The sequence below is a fragment of the Rana temporaria genome, chromosome 7, assembly GCF_905171775.1.
Source record: "Rana temporaria chromosome 7, aRanTem1.1, whole genome shotgun sequence".
Taxonomy (NCBI): domain Eukaryota; kingdom Metazoa; phylum Chordata; class Amphibia; order Anura; family Ranidae; genus Rana; species Rana temporaria.
The window spans coordinates 107,979,276-107,997,542 of NC_053495.1; the positions used below are offsets into that span (position 1 = coordinate 107,979,276).

Genomic DNA, 18,267 nt, shown 5'->3' on the forward strand with positions numbered 1-18,267 from the left:
TTCTGGGTCCTATATGCAATGGATCTTTGCCTGTTTTGTGTGCATTTCTCAAGCATTAAAGGGCTAATTCTTTGCACACCCTTACACAGGAAGGAAAACAGATATCAAGGGGTAATATACATATTTGAGCTCCTTTGTAGTTTATTTGTTCAAATGCCCATGTGGATCTGACTACATTGGGGAAACAACACAGAGGATGAAGGATAGATTGTCATAACACAAGTCCTCACTGAGAGTGGATCAACTGGAGCTCCCTGTAGCCAAACATTTTGCTGCACATAGACATTCAGTTCCACAGGTCAGAGTTATGATTATCGATCACACTTCTAATTTCCAGACGGGTGGTAACAGGGAACTTCAGTTAAAACATAGGGAGGTTAAATGGATAGCAGAACTGGACACCATACAATCTAAAGGGTTAAATGTTGATTTGGCTTTGTTCCTATTTCTGTGAATTATATTTGTAATTTTCCCATGTGAAGTTGTTTACAGATTACACTGTGAATGGAGAATAAGCTTGAGACATTGAGATAAAATGTTTCCAATTTATGTGTTTGTTTCATTTGTGTTGCTCAATGTGAGCAGTCCTTTCATACAAATTGGTAGAAATATGTGTGAACAGGTGTTACATGTTACTGGTTTCAGTTAACATTTAGGAATGTGAACGATTCAAAACTGTTGACTTAAATTTTGTGGATTTTGCAAGAAATGTAAGAAATTATTTGAGGTGCTGCAGAACTACTATCATTGATTTTTTTCTACATACATGTTACTGCAGAATAAATACCTAAAAATCCTGTCAGTCCCATCTGGGCTTCCCGTTCAGATCTGACCATGCTAACCATAGATACATATCTGTGGTAGTGTGGTCAGTTTGCATCCTCACATCTTCCATTAGGATGTCCTTTAGTCCCATTGTCAGCCTGTGATAAAGACCAGACCTGTCCTTGCAATGCCTGACAGCAGCTCCTATCTAATGTATCACTGTCAATAAACTCGCTATTAATAAAAAAAAATATTACTGTATATATGTTCCTGCGCAACAAATTTCATTACACAAGTTAGCCAGCCACCACCTTTTGTGGATCACCCATACAACTAAAATAACAAAAACATTTAAACCATTATAGTTATAAAAAATTTATTTGCACTAGGTGTAAAATGATAATTATTATGTGAACAACATACTGTAGGTGAAAACAAATATGTGATATATGTCCTGCAGCTAAACACAATAACCCTGATATGGGGCACAACTAAAATATATACAAAAAAAGTGTAGTGCTGGATAATAAGTGAATAAGTGACATAGAAGAATAAAAATTTATAAAATAATTAGTGCAATGTCCAAGATACATGTTTTCAAGATACCTTGAAAAAGTCACATGACAAGTGATGCAACGCTTAGGGGAGGAGCCTAGTGATGAGACCCAGGAGACTGAGGAGTCCGGTATTGTATCTGATCGTACTATAAGCTGTAATTCGGCTGATTGCTTGTTATATACATTCATGTGTTTGGATTGCCTTTCCAACCGTGCAAATCATCGCTTATAGCCCATCATGGCTTGTAGCTGATTGAGGAGCATCCTATGATTCAGTGAGGACACCATTATTCTGCTAAGCCTTGTTTGACTTCCCCTAACAAGGGTGGTCACAGGCTTTTTGGTAAGCCTTCATTTTTACCTGAGGTGACGGGCTGCACAGGATTTGATTGACATCACCTTTATTTCCACAGTGCTGATTTCACTGGATATTCACATTTATGAACTGTTAATGCATGTTTTTACAAAGAACGTTGCATGATCTATGGACATTGAACTAATTATTTTATTATTTTTTATTCTTCTATGTTATTTATTCACTTATTATCCAGCGCTACGCTTTTTTTGTATGTATTTAAAACATTATATATTAAAAAAACAGAGGCCCTAGAGAATAAATTGTTGGGTTTTGCAATTTTTTATGTTTTTTAAATATACTTTTTTGAATTTTATTGCAAAAAAACACACTACATGATCCAAGTTTTTGATAAAATTTAAAAGATGATGTTACACTAAGTAAATAGATACCAAACATCCATGCTTTAAAATTGCGCACACCCTTGCAACAGCAACAAACTCTGTACATTTTACTATCCACCAGTGAGTCTTTAAAAGCCTTTACAGGTTACTAACTGCCCATTTCTGCCAATTATCTGATGTTTGCAGCGATACCTCACATGTGTGGGAAAATCACTGTTTGCGTGCGGGCGTAAACGATTTGTGTGTTCGACTTTGCGCATGACATGGCAGGGGGAACTTTAATTTCTGTTTTTAATTATTTATTTATTTTGTTTTTATTCACACTGTCGCTTATTTTTATTTGTTTTTATCACTTTTATTGCTGTCACAAGGAATATAAACATCATTTGTGACAGCAATAGGCATGCAACAGGTACTCTTTATGAAGAGATCTGGGGTCTATAAGACTCCAAATCCCTCCTCTTCCCTTAAAATCATTTGATCACACCAAGATCGGTGTGTGTTTAAATGATTTTTGATTTTAGAAAATGGCGCCGTTTACATTCAGGTAAACTGGAAATGATGTTGGATCATTTCTTCCAGGTTACCATAGCCCAGAGCAGAACAAAGCCGATCCAGTTGTTGTCCAATTCTCCATGCTAGCTGGTCGATCAGGACTCCTGGTGGGATGTGAGATCCCCTCTCGCAGCTTGTAAACTTCCCCTCCCGCTGCTTGTAAACATCCCCTTCCGCTGCTTGTAAACATCCCCTCCCGCTGCTTATAAATGCTAGATAGTTGCTAGGATTGCTTTTACAAGAGATCCAATCATCGACTCTAAAAAACGGTACTGGGATGCAGTCATTGCCCTGTATAACCACTTGGAGTCCAGTATGGATACGTAGCTGGTCGGCAAGTGGTTAATGAACCTTTTTATTTGGAGGCACTGTTATACATTGATCGACTGAATGATAGATATAGCTTAATCAATGAATCGCTTTTACATCTCTTACAACAGTAACAGAAGAATGTATATTGAGCATAGTGAAATAATAATCATGTTGTGCTGTTCTTTTTAGTGCAATTAGCAGGATATGGATGCGTTCTTGACCAAGCTGTTCTGCTAAACTGACTTGCTAAATAGAATTAGAAATCTTCTGACAGATAAAACAATTCCCATACATGCATTTCAATTGCAACTAACCTCTTTTTTTTCTGTAGTTCAGCATTGCAAAAAATCTCATAGCAAAATATGTTTGAAAACTTTGTAGCTACCATTCTGTAACTACTAGGTTGCTTGTTATTTCAAAAGAAATGAAGATGAATCTATTCAGCTTTACTGTAGCTGAGGTCAATGCTCTGGAACTAATATGTACTTCAGTGTCATCTAATTCCCTTTAAAGTTATGCAAGTAGTATTTACTGCATTATATTCAATGGTAGTCTTTAAATAAAAAAAGTTGATGAAGCCTTTGTTTATTTGGGATGTTTTGCCAACTTTGTCCCACCAAAAAAAACCCTGGCAAGAGAAATGAGTGTTTAAATTGAGAATCTACTTTTTTTTTATTTTTACTGTCAGAATTTCTGTGACAGTGATGTAAATTCAATTTGCTTCTCTTTGTTTTTTATCCCTTTTTTGTGATAATTGAATGAACTCTGTTTCAGCTTATCAAGTGTGTGAGAAACTGAAAATGGAATTTATTCACGATTAAAAACAGATAAAACTGATGAATGCCCAACAGAAATATGATTAAAAGAAAATGAAAGCCTGACAAACATGCATTAAAAATAGTTCTTTACACCAATTTGAGAGGATTGTAGTATCAACTAAAATTTTATAATAGATTATGATTCCAAGTGAATGGTCAAAGTGTTCTAAAACTTTGATTACAACTTTGCAAGCCAACACTGTGGCATTGCAGGGAAATGCAAAACAAGCAATATCCGGTCCTGTAAAGATACATTGCATTCTACAGTATATATGTATATTTACTCTGAAAATACCAGATATGCAAAAATTACTCTGCAAAAATATTATTTATAAAAACATAAAAGGCAAACTCACATAAAATATCTACAAGAACATACAGTACAGGCATACCCCACGTTTATGTACACAATTGGGTTTATTTACTATAACTGGAAAGTGCAAAATCAGGCTTACTTCTGTATAGAAACTAAAGAGCTTCTAACCCCAGCTTGTACAATTAAGCTTTTGAAATAAAACCTGGAAGTACATTGGTTTCTATGCAGAAGTGAGCCTGATTTTGCACTTTCCAGTTATAGTAAATAAACCCAATTGTGTATTTAAAAGTGGGGTATGCCTGTATGTTTACACTTCACATAAAGGCGTCAATCATATTTTAGGAAATAGTTAAAGTACATATAAAGCTAAAAGTTTTTTTCTTTTAAAGAGTAGGGGAGGGACTTAACAGGAACTGAGAGGATATGTTTTCAATGTGAGGGGAAATCCACTTTTAGACAGTTGTCACAGGAACAGGTGTCCCCATTGGAAGATTTCCCCTCTAATCCTGTTCTGCCGGCAACTCAAAATGTTATCCTCACTTGTATTCCTGGTGGCATTGGTGATCAGGGCAGTAAGAGAGAGTGAAATTTCCTAATGGGTAGACAGAAATTAAAGCCTGACAGAGATTCATATTGAGTTAATTGTGCATGTGTGTGTGCATAGGCATGCATACAGGGTGTGCCTGGGCATGCCCCAAACACCCATTTAGTACTACTGAGGATGGCCGTTAATCTGCTAGTTGGATAAACTGATGGGGTTTTTGCTCACAAGTGTGTGATGCTTCTGTTTTAACCCCTTCCTACCTTCCCTTATTTTGATCTCTGAAAAGCAATCTGCATTCAAAATGTTCTTAAAAAAACATTTTGCGGGCAGTGAGGAGCCATTATATCACCTCCACACCACCTGATTTAACACCTAGTCTGTTATTTTTCAACTTACTTTAACAGACCAAACTGTCCACACAAAATAAAAGTAAATGGTGAACAGTATATTTATACTACAGAATTAAACTACATCTACAATTACACTACTTCTACAGATCATGTAACCTCCCAGCTATTGGCAAAACTACCCTACTCCTACATTTATGCTACATCCACATTTACATTTATATTACAGTTACATATTATCCTAATTAAATAAAAAATAGACAGTCTGGTCAGTCAATACCTCACCGTGTGAATATAAGCTGCCAACTGATACCTTTCCATAGTGATGCTTGCCTTTGTAGCATTTGCTGACTATCTGATGTTGCTTTGCAAATCATGACTTCCTGTATACATACTATTAGGTACACCCTCCATTCGTTAAAGTAACACTAAAGGTTCACTTTTTAAAAAAAATAACATACATTTCATACTTACCTCCACTGTGCAGTTTGTTTTGCACAAAGTGGCCCTGATCGTCCTCTTCTGGGGTCCCACTGTGGCTCTCGCAGCTCCTCCCTGCAAGAGCTAACCCCTTCTGGGAAGCTCTATCCCGAGGGGCTTAGCTTGTGGGCGCGCTTCCGTGCCAATGGAAAAAATTGTCAGATGGCACAAGATAAGGCAGACTGCAGACAATAGTGGCCCATGAATATAAAGTGGATAAATCTTAATAAGGAAGTGGTATAATAAATAATAAAAAATTGAAAATAGTCCTTATATCAGAAAAGTTCATGAATAAAGTCCATAGGCTCTTAGCGGCAGCGATCCCAAAGAAGCAGAAGCACGCTCTGGAAATAGTACACAAAGAAAAACCAGGATGCGCCAATCTAAGTGCAGTATGAAAGGGCTTTTAATAAAAATAGACAGAATACACAGCCAAATGGCTAGTCACAATTGGTATGAGGTTAAAGGCATATCAGGTAAATATGGTCCGTGGTCACGGGTGTCCGATGTGTCCTGGTCCTATGAGCGATCTTCACAAGACGGGGGAGCTGTTGATGGAGCAGTATGGCGCTGAAAACGACCATAGGGAAGAACAGCAAGCCATGCAGAAAGCCGTACAGGACGGCGTGTGTCTCAGGGTGGACCGCAAACAGAGATCGTCGCACCGGAAGTGACGTGGCATGGCCTGCGGGAACGGACCAATCGGATGACGCATTTCACAGCTCCGCTGTTTCATCAGATTCATGTTTCAATCAGCCTCCATACCCGCCGATTGTATGACTCAGCCCCGCCCCCCCGGGTGGGCAGGTCATTGGATTTGATTGACAGCACCGAAGCTAATGGCTGCGCTGCTATCAATCTATCCAATGAAGAGCCGATCTAGCATGAGGAGAACGACACATAATCGCACCCTCAGAAATTTGGGGCTCGGGTAAGTAAAACGGGGGCTCTTCGGGGGGGGGGCCTGACTGCAAGGTGTTTTTCAACTTAATGCACAGGATACATTAAGGTGAAAAAGCACAAAGGTTTACAACCCCTTTATTGTATAACTTTATGTGTGATGGGGAAAGAATGAGCAATTACTCTACTCATAATATGTTTTCTTATGGTTGTCTATGCACTGTGGTTTTAAATATTAATGTCATAAAATACAGTGGGTCCTCTATTTCACAAGCAGGGGATAAAGGGCTCTCACTAAAGCACAACTGTGATAATGAGAAGTCTGCTTCAGTGTTACTGAGGGTGCGGATGTTTCACTTTTGACAGCACAAAAGCACAAAACTGGGGATCACCCAAAATGTGACAGTTAACTTTTTCAAGTAAAGACAAACTCAATACCAAATTGCAGAGCAGAAATGGAGTTAAAACAAGCTTCAATGTTAATCAATGCAATCAGTTCTTGGGACAGAGAAATGTAGCCATAGATGAGTTAAAAGTCAGGGTAGACAACAAGCAAAAGCAATTATCGGGGTAGGTCAACATTATAACCATTAGCAGATCCATAGCAAAAAAAAAGATAGCAAGCACTGTATGAAAATAATGGTTAGGGTGTGTATTATGGCACAGCAAGTCTAAGCATTGCATGCTAAAGCAGTAGAACTTAACCACTTGCTTACTGGGCACATAAACCCCCTTCGTTCCCAGGTGAAATCTCAGCGTCCGGCACTGCGTCGCTTTAACTGACAATTGCGCGGTCGTGCGACGTGGCTCCCAAACAAAATTGGCATCCTTTTTTCCCCACAAATAGAGCTTTCTTTTGGTGGTATTTGATCACCTCTGCGGTTTTTATTTTTTGCGCTATAAACAAAAAAAGAGCAACAATTTAAAAAAAATATATATTTTTTTTACTTGTTGCTATAATAAATATCCCATTTTTTTTTTAAAAAACTATTTTTTTTCTCAGTTAAGGCCGATACGTATTTTTCGACGTATTTTTGTAAAAAAAAAAAAAAAATCACAATAAGCGACTGGTTTGCGCAAAAGTTATAGCGCCTACAAAATGGGGAACAGAATTATGATTTTTTTTATTATTTTTTTTTTTACTAGTAATGGCGGCGATCTGTGATTTTTATTGGGACTGGGATATTGCGGCGGATGTATCGGACACTTTTGACACAAATTTGGCGCCATTCACATTTATACGGCGATCAGTGCTATAAAAATGCACTAATTACTGTATAAATGTGACTGGCAGTGAAGGGGTTAACACTAGGGGGTGAGGAAGGGGTTAAATGTGTAGCCTGGGTGTGTTATAACTGTGTGGGGGGAGGGGGGTGACTGGGGGAGGGGACCGATGCTGTGTCTCTATGTACAAGAGACACAGATCGGTCTCCTCTCCTCTGACAGCACGTGGAGCTCTGTGTTTACACACAGAGCTCCACGTCCCTGCTGTCACCTGCCGTGTCACCGACGATCGCGTGTACCCGGCGGACATCGCGGCCGCCAGGTACACGCATCGGGTCTTCGGCGATGCGTCGGGACAGTTTTTACCCGCCGCGCGCCACCCAGTGGCGCGCGCGGGTAATGCACATAAAGGCCGTTTTTAAACGGCCACTTGGCACTTGAGAGCCGCGCTGCGGACGTATTTCGTCTATAGCGCGGATCTCAAGTGGTTAAGGAACAAGCCACCCAGGAATGTTACTGAACAGCATCAATCTTGTCCTATCATTGTCTTTGGATGGAACTTACTATTCACCTTTCATGATACATAAGTTAAATTTTCATAGCCATTAGTGTTTATGTGGCTATTCAACTAGCATGGTACAGTAAATAAATCCATAGTTATATATTTTTTGTCCTCTTCAAGGGTAAAAGTGTTCACTGAAAAAAACTAATGGGCGATTGATTTTATAATACATAGGACACATAAAACTATATTTTGAAGTAACAGATGACAGACTTACCAAATGACTAAGCACCTCAAAAATTGCTCTTTTTGCAAGCAGAAATATTTGATGTTTAAAAGCTATGTAGTAAAGCATTGTGCACAGGGAATCATAGTCACCACACTAAGGACCGTTAGGATGAAACAATTCTTTGAACAACATCCACTGTTTCATACACGTTTATCTGACAATGAAATAGCTTTTTGTCATCTGAAATCCTAAGAACACAATGTTCAAATAGCATTTAATGGCACATTCTGCCGAGAAGAAACTAGAAATTAACAAATCCATCTAACATCAATCATGTACTCTTTCATATCCATCTCTTCTATTAAGGACATATTTAATTGCCAGACAACTAAATTGTTATCTGGCAACATAAATATATATTTGCCCCTTCTTATTATGACTGTGCCCCTCCTTTACTGTCCATTTAATGTCTTCAGACATTATAACCAGTATAAATATTATTTTGTGTACCCACTCAAAAAAACTTGGGAACACAGAGCAACAATGGGATAAAATACCATATTTAAAAAATGTAACTAAAAGTAATCACACACAAAGGCATCGAACCTTACTGATGCCTCATCAAATATAAAGAGGTAACTATAAAGTGTGCACACTGAAAATGCAGCAAAATAATTCACTGCCAAAACTCCTCAAGTTTAGAAAAATTTAATATTTTATGGTCTCAAAATACATTTACACCATAGGAAGCAATTGTTCTCTACATTTGTTCTGAACTATTTTTATGGACAATCAAAGACCAACTGGTCTATTCCATCTGCTCTCTTTTTAACATTTGGATTGGATTATTTATTTGTGTACCCTTTTTTTTTTTACATCCAAGTTTATTGAAAAAAAACAAATAGATAATCCAAATGTGGAGACTCAGCTCCAAACAGCAAATAGCATGAGCACAGTACAGTACAACCTTATGTAACATGTATTAATGAAATAGATACTCAGAATTAGGGATGAGCCGAACACCCCCCTGTTCGGTTCGCACCAGAACTTGCGAACACACCAAATGTTCGTGTGGACTTTAGAACCCCGTTAAAGTCTATGGGACTCGAACATTTGAAATCTAAAGTGCTATTTTTAAAGGCTAATATGCAATTTATTGTCCTAAAAAGTGTTTGGGGACCCGGGTCCTGCCCCAGGGAACATGTATCAATGCAAAAAAAAGTTTTAAAAACTGCCGTTTTTTTCGGGAGCAGTGAATTTAATAATGCTAAAAGTGAAACAATAAAAGTGAAATATTACTTTAAATTTCGTACCTAGGGGGGGGTGTAAAGTTAGCATGTGAAATAGCGCATGTTTCCCGTACATAGAACTGTCCCTGAACAAAGTGTCATTTCTGAAAGGAAAAAAAGTCTTTTAAACCCGGCTTTGCGGCTATAATGAATTGTCGGCTCTGGCAATCCAGAGCGAATTCATTCATGAAAAAAAAAAATAGCGTGGGGGTTCCCCCAAATTCCATTACCAGGCCCTTCAGGTCTGGAATGGATATTAAGGGGAACCCCGCCGTCAATTTAAAAAAAAAATGACGTGGGGTTCCCGGAAAATATCCATTCCAGACACTTGAGGTCTGGTGTGGACTTTAAGGGGAACTCCACCCCAAATTTAAAAAAAAAATGGCGTGGAGTTCCCCCAAAAATTCACACCAGACCCCTTATCCGAGCACGTTAACCTGGCCGGCCGCAGAAAAGAGGGGGGACAGAGTGCGGCCCCCCCCTCTCCTGAACCGTACCAGGCCACATGCCCTCAACATGGGGAGGATGTCCCCATGTTGATGGGGACAAGGGCCTCATCCCCACAACCCTTGCCCGGTGGTTGTGGGGGTCTGCGGGCGGGGGGCTTATCAGAATCTGGAAGACCCCTTTAACAAAGGGGACCCCCAGATCCTGCCCCCCCTATGTGAATTGAAGCAAGTGTAAATAGTTAAAAAAAACACACACACACCGTAGAAAAAAGTCCTTTATTAATAAAAAATTTATAAAAAAAATCCAGCGGTGACACTCGTTCCCAGCTTCCTGCTCCAACGCTGTCTGTATACAGCGATGTCTGTATCCAGCGACGGGTGCAGGTGATCTCCAGTCCAGCAAGGGGGAAGACTGGGCTTCTCCAGTGACGTAGCAGAGGGTGCGTCAGAGGGTGCGGGGTCACGTGACGGGTGGCCCCGCCTCCCCTATATAAGAAATGTCACAGCTTCAGGCGCTCATTCGCTGGGCTGTGTCCAGCGGTGAGAGGAGCTTGGCGATGCTGCGCTCTGGATGGATGGATCTTCTCATCGCTGGACCGGACCGCTGATTACCCGTCGCTGGAGAGATCACCCGTCGCTGGATAGAAGACAACGTTGGAGCAGGGAGCCGCATCGAGAGTGGATTACCACCGCTGGATTATTATTTATTTTTTTATTAATAAAGGAATTTTTTCTACGGTGTCTGTGTGTTTTTTTTTTAACTATTTACACTTCCTTCGTGAAATGGTAGAGGTACAGTGTACCCAATTACCAATTCACATAGGGGGGGCCAGGATCTGGGGGTCCCCTTTGTTAAAGGGGTCTTCCAGATTCTGATAAGCCCCCCACTCGCAGACCCCCACAACCATCGGGCAAGGGTTGTGGGGATGAGGCCCTTGTCCCCATCAACTCCCCATGTTGAGGGCACGTGGCCTGGGGCGGTTCAGGAGAGGGGGGGCCGCACTCTGTCCCCCCCATTTTCTGCGGCCGGCCAGGTTAACGTGCTCGGATAAGGACCTGGTGTGGATTTTTAGGGGAACTCCACGCCATTTTTTTTTAATTTGGGGTGGAGTTCCCCTTAAAATCCACACCAGACCTGAAGGGTCTGGTATGGATATTTGGGGGGAACCCCGCGTCATTTTTTTTTTAAATTGACGGCGGGGTTCCCCTTAATATCCATATCAGACCTGAAGGGCCTGTTAATGGAATTTGGGGGGACCCCCACGCTTTTTTTTTATGAATGAATCATCTCTGAATTGCCAGAGCCGACAATTCATTAAAGCCGCAAAGCCGTTTTTAAATGCCTTTTTTCTTTCAGAAATGACACTTTGTGCAGGGACAGTTCTATGTACGGGAAACATGCACTTTTTCACTTGCTGACTTTACACCCCCCCTAGGTACGAAATTTAAAGTAATGTTACACTTTTATTGTTTCACTTTTAGCATTACTAAATTCACTGCTCCTGAAAAAACATCAGTTTTTAAAACTTTTTTTTGCATTGATACATGTTTCCTGGGACAGGACCCAGGTCCCCAAACACTTTTTAGGACAATAACTTGCATATTAGCCTTTAAAATTAACACTTTAGATTTCTCCCATAGACTTTAACAGGGTGTTCCGCGGCTTTTTGAATTTGCCGCTAACACCCCTAATTGTTCGTTGTTCGCCGAACAGGCGAACAGGCAATGTTTGAGTCGAACATGAGTTCGACTCGAACTCGAAGCTCATCCCTAGTTGATAAAGACTGATCTACATATTTAATGTAGGAAGACTACACAATTTCAATTTTGGTGGGCTGTTACCATGAATACCTAATGAAAGCAAACACCACTATAACATCCTAAAAATATAAATGCCTTTTCACATTTAGATTATGATGCAAATGAGTTTAATAAAACAATACTTTCTATATTGAAAAAGTTTTATTTGTCGAGCTGTAGAACAGAATCAGCGTATTACAAAATTAAATCTGTGTGTTTATATATGTAATCCTTTTTATCATTATACGTTCATGCTGGTCCCTCAGCCATTTTCCCTTGTTTAGGGACTGCTTTATAAATGTGGATACATAATATGGCACTGTTTGGAAAGTTTAGAATCTAATTTGAAGCAAGATAATTAAACGAAACATTGCAGTAATATAATCTGTGTTTTGTTCTTTCATTGTTCAGGTTAGTCAGCGCACTGAGCTGCAGACTTTATGTGATAATAAACATGTTGTTGATGCGAACAGTATCTGTCTGTATTATTACTGTTATAATGTTGTAAAGAAAAACAGGTTATTGAGTGAGAGACCAATAAAAATGATTGACAGTAAAAACAATAACTTGTATAGGAGTCACCACATTTCTGCAATTAGTACCACAAAAGTAAATTAAAAGGTTATAGAAGGAAATGCATATTGGCAGCAGAAAAGAATCCAGGGATATAAAATTTCAGTGTTGTGTTGTCTCTGCCATGGTAGCAAAACAACCTGCAATTAAATATAGATATTTATAATCGAAGCACAGAACATAGCTGGCATTACTGAAGTCACGTATAATCCACCAGTTATTAAAATCATCTATTTATTTATTTAAAGATCAAAATTATGTATTTCCTTTTTTTTTGTTAAAGTGAATTTATTAAGGAATTGCACATTTCAGTAATTATAAAATGCATGATAAAATAGTACATGTGGATATTTAGTAAAACAGAAAAAGCTAATTGTGTATACAGAATTAATAAGACAAGATTTACAAGTTTACGAGCTAGTATACCATCATGAGATTTATATGAAAAGTCATCAATAAAAAAAAAATCAAAACTCAAAACAACAATAAAAGGTTAAAACAAATCAATGTTTCTGGGTCTTATTTACTTACTGAATGTATAAACAATGGGACAAGCTCAAATTAGGTGGTACAATGTGGTGTTCTGAAATCTAGCAAGCTCTTTGGTGTTAGAAAAGAGTGGTGAAGAATATAGATCTGGGTAAATAGTTCATTCAGATAGAAGGGGCGTGTTTTCTAGGGTCTTCTCTCATTCCTTTACATCCAGTGTAGAGATATATGACTTTTAGGCCGATTTATACACATTAGATAGATCAAAGAAGCAATTGTGTAACAATTTGCCCAAGAAAAGAAGGCCTGCCTTAAACCAGAGTTGTGTGTCAGGAATCAATTGGAGCTCAGGGAGCTGGACTTTATTCCATGTGAAGCATTCATTTGCAGAGGGGTGAATTAGTTTAGATGTGATCCAAATTAGAAAGGTTTGTCTAATAATAAAGTGTTACTAAACTCACAATAGTCAAATTAGTCTGTATATGCATACTTGTTATTAGCCCTCAAAATTCCCACTCACCTTTTCCCCATTGGCCAAGTGAAAATAAGCTGAGAGCGAGCAAGGCCGGTGCCAGCACAGCCCTGGTCACAGTTACAGACAATGACCACCCATACAAAAAGGCCTTGGGCCTGGCTACAGAACTGTGCATGCCCCCTGCTGGACTCTGCTGCACTCAGCTGGAGGGGGGGTGGGTCTTTGACCATCTCCTGTGCCATGTCCACAGTCTCTGACCATCTCTTGTACCATGTTCGCAGTCTCTGACCATCTTTTGTGCCAAGTTTGCAGTCTCTAACCATCTCTTGTGCCATGTACTCAGTCTCTAATCATCTCTTGTGCCATGCCCGCCCATCTCTTGTGCCTTGTCCGCAGTCTCGGATCATTTCTTGTGCCATGTCTTCAGTCTCTGACAACCTCTTTTACCATATCCGCAGTCTCTGATCATCTCTTGTGTCATGTCCATGTAAAGCGCATATTTTCCTTTTATGTTTACATTGCTTAATGTTAATATTATTAAAGTTGTTGTTGTTAATATACATTTTTGTAACTTAATTCTGAATAAAACATTTAACAGTGTAATTTCATGAGATAATGTAAGAGGGCGTGTTTAGGGGCAGAATTTGGGGTGGAATAAAAGGCGGGGTAGGGGTTGGGTGGGGCAACCTAGGGCGAGTAACTATTTTTTTATTTTTAAACAGATTTTATTGTCAAAAGAGTCAAATTACAGAATCATGACATTGTGACAGAACGCCACGTAGAATTTCAATTTTAAAATTTTTACAGCTTTCGTACATTAACCACTCGAATACAGGGCATTTTCATCCCCTTCCTTCCCAGGCCAATTTTCAGAATTCAGCGCTGTCACACTTTGAATGACAATTGCGCGATCGTGCTACTTTGTACCCAAATTACATTTTGACCATTTTTTCCCCACAAATAGAGCTTTCTTTTGGTGGTATTTGATCACCTCTGCATTTTTTTATTTTTTTGCACTATAAACAAAAAAAGATTGACAATTTTGAAAAAAAAAAAAATATTTTTTCCTCAGTTTAGGCCGATATGTATTCTACATATTTTTGGGTAAATGGGACAAACTATATCTGGAAGTGTCTTGAAAAATTCACCCATGTACCCATCAGGAACTGGAGCTTTATTTGGGGCTAGTTGTTGTATTGTGGTAATTTTGGACAAGCAAATAGGCACGTTTAGGGTCTCTAGTTGGGAGGAGGAGATTGTCGGAAGGCAGATTTTATCAAAAAACCTTGAGGCAGTGTTCTTGTCTATAGGGTCGGGCCACTATAAGGAGAAGTAGTACTGTAGCATTACCTTATTAACCTCCTGTGAGAGGGATTTAATGGAACCTAAGGCGTTGCAAAGGGAAGTGATGGGTGTAGAGCGATAAGAGTTTTGCTAAAAGTTAACCTAATTTGTTGCCAAGACTGTGAAAAGTGGCATCGCTGAATGCTTTTCTTGTTAGTTCCAGTTTGTCTGCCAAGAAAAACTTGAAAAAAGGGTATGGACAAAAATAGCAGACAGTGGGGTAATAGCTAATCTGCCATGTTTTCTGGATTGTTTTTGGAAGGAATGGAGTGCTGGGCGAGCTTGAGACAGCCACTTGCATCCTGGTAGTTTGCTAGGGCATGTTTCTTAACCACTTGCTTACTGGGCACATATACAGTACCCCCTTCCTGCCCAGGCGACGTGGCTTCCAAACAAAATTTACGTCCTATTTTTCCCACAAATAGAGCTTTTTTTTGGTGGTATTTGATCACCTCTGCGGTTTTTATTGTTTGCAATATAAACAATATAAACAAAAATAGAGCAAAGCAGATTGGGGATATCCATGTGGATGGAATTTGCAGAGAGAGAAATTCTTCCCAAGCAGCTCCCAAGGAGGCCTGGGAATAATACATTTTGTAGAGGAAATATGGAAAGTGCCACAGATGGAGATTGGGTTGAGGACTAGGGTCTGCAAGTAAGATGGAAATAGGTGCATGATCAGAAATGGCTAATATCGTGAATTTCGTGAAAAATTGCATCAAAATTTCTTACAAGTTGCATTGCATAATCACACCTCAAATCGCCACAACACACATCACACTAGTGTGAACCAGGCCTAAGTGCTGGACAAATACCCTGCAATCTAAAACAGCCAGGTATAAAAACTGTGTCCTCTTCTTGCTGAAATGATATCCCTCTTTAACAGGGGGAATTCCCAATTACAAAACATTGCTTGCTTATAGGCTGTGTGCACATAACACTTGAGGTTTGGAGTGAGTTGGGACAGTAGTCCTTGCTTGAAAGAAATTGTTCAGTGACAAGCAGATCTTGAAGCCCTCAAATCCCCCATAAGATCTATCTGCTCTTGGTTGACAAAAATCTGGCCATGTAAGGGTTGACATTGTCACACAATAGTAATGTTTTCCCCCATGCAGACAGACACCATGGCCCAGATTCACGTATGACTTACGCTGAATTATCTTTTGATATGCCGCGTAAGTTCTCGGATGCGCCGTCGTATCTGTGTGCCTAATTCTCAATACAAGATACGCCTAAATTTTGGCTTGATCCGGCCGACGTAAGTCTCCTACGACGTTGTATCTTGGGCGCATATTTACGCTGGCTGCAAGGGGCGCTTTCATTGATTTACTGGTCAAATATGTAAATTACCTAGATACGCCGATTCACGAACGTACTTACGCCCGTCGCTGTAATCTATGCCGTTTACGTAAGGCGTACGTCCGGCGTAAAGTTATTCCACCTAAAGCAGGTGTAAGTCATGTTAGGGTATGGACGACGGAACAGCCGTCGTATTTTACGTCGTTTACGTAAGTGGTACCTGAAGGGGCTGGGCGTAGGTTACGTTCACGATGTAGGCATTGAGCCGGCGTATCTTAGGGAGTAAATTTGACGTGATCCTGAGCATGCGCGCGCATGCACCGTTCGTTCGGCTATTCATTTACATGGGGTCACGCTTCATTTTAATAGATCACGCCCACTACCTCCCTACTTTGAATTAGGCGGGCTTACGCCGGCCAATTTACGTTACGCCGGCGTAAACATGGGAGCGAGTGCTTTGTGAATACTTAGCTTGCCTCTCAATGTTACGTCGGCGTAGCGCATATGAGATGCGCTACGCCAGCACAAAGATGCGCAGATGTACCTGAATCTGGCTACATATCACTACAGCTTCCCCAGCCAATTCTATGCAGCTACCCCTCATCCCCCTTAACATTAGGAACCTGCATTATTACAACACTGGACAAAAAGACATTGTAAACTTTACTGCATGCTTCTGGCATTTTCCGCTACACACAGGGAAGGGGTGTGGCTGAGCCGAGGACATGGACAGTAGACAGCCCAAAAAGACAGGGAACACAAGCGAAATGTGAAATCAAAAGGCTGCTCCACACACTCCAGCATCAGTTTACTTCTCATTTATGGGCTGCAGATAAGGGTGGTAGGAGAAATTCTGGGGGTGTTAAAGTACCCACCTAGCGCTGCTCCTGCCTGCTCCCAATTACCCCCCTTCTAGGCACCAATACCAGCACAGTGCTGACCGCTGGTTGTGGGGGATGAAACCACCACTCGTAGGGCCCCCTACTGCCAGCCCAGGTAGTGATTGCATTTGCAGCATACTCTTCGGCTATGACTCTATATAGCTGACAACGCTGTACTCCCTATCACTTCCCATCCGTGAATAACAGTACCAGCCTGTGCGGCCTCTCTGTCTGCTAATCCAGCCCTGGGCATTTGAACTGTCCCATTCCCTCTTTGTATTGAACAAGCTGCTTCAATATTTGCTCCATAGCAAATATCTTTGATTTGGTTACCTGTGGCCTCTAAAGAATATATTTGCTAATTGCATAGGAATAGATACATCCATACTTTACTCATTATGGCAGCTAATATGCTGTAACATAAAAAGTGTTCTGCCATTGATGCAAGTTTGACAAATTTATTTATAATAGTGACGGTGTCAACTTTTTACTTACATGCTGTAAAATTGCCACGCTTGTAAACTTTTTTTTTTTTTTTAGCATTTCCACATTTCTACTGTTCAACAATCGAGCACACATTTCATTTCATATGAACATAATATTAACCCACCTGAAAAGTGTTTGTACATTAACTATGGTCTTTGCGTCTGCCATGTAGTCTTCTTCAGCACTCATTGTGCTCTCTTTGTCTACAACCACCATATCAGCTGCAAAAGTTACTCCACATTTCAGCAAGTCATCTAAGCTTTAGAAAACACAAAAAGACAACTGCTCAGGAAAATAAGGTCATACATAATGAGAAAAATACATAAGAAAACAATAAACTAACATACAAAACAAAAAATGAAGCAGTGGTATATTCATTTCATGCAGGTAATAAATCATACAAGGTTCTAACAAAGTTAGCTAATGTTTGTTCAAGTTATTATTATTCTAAATATAGTCACTGGGGGCCAGATTCAGAAACAAATGCCTATCTTTAGGCGGGCATAGCGTATCTCATATAAGCTACGCCGCCGTAACTTTGAGAGGCAAGTCCCGTATTCAGAAAGAACTTGCGCCCGAAGTTACGGCGATGTAGCGTATATGGGCCGGCGTAAGCCCACCTAATTCAAAATAGGCTGGTAGGGGGCATGTTGTATGCTAATTAATCGTGACCCCATGTAATTGACGGTACTAACGTACGGCGCATGCGCCGTCCGTGAAAGCATCCCAGTGCGCATGCTCCAAATTACGCCGGAAATAGTCAATGCTTTAGACGTGAACGTAACTTACGCACAGCCCTATTCGGCGCTGGCCCGACGTCCATACTTAACATTGGCTACGCCTCATATAGCAGGGGTAACTTTACGCCGGAAAAAGCCTTATGTAAACAACGTAAATCAATGCGCTGGGCGGACGTACGTTTCTGAATCGGTGT

General features: G+C 40.1%; 1 protein-coding gene across 1 annotated transcript in view; it reads right to left on the reverse strand.

The window, feature by feature from the left end:
* The window catches only part of KCNT2 (potassium sodium-activated channel subfamily T member 2), a 1,265,156-nt gene that overhangs the window by 353,579 nt on the left and 893,310 nt on the right, over positions 1 to 18,267 (reverse strand). The window contains exon 21 of the mRNA XM_040359820.1: positions 17,458 to 17,592. Within this exon, the coding sequence (XP_040215754.1) occupies positions 17,458 to 17,592 (135 nt within the window). The remainder of the gene's footprint in view (positions 1 to 17,457; positions 17,593 to 18,267) is intronic.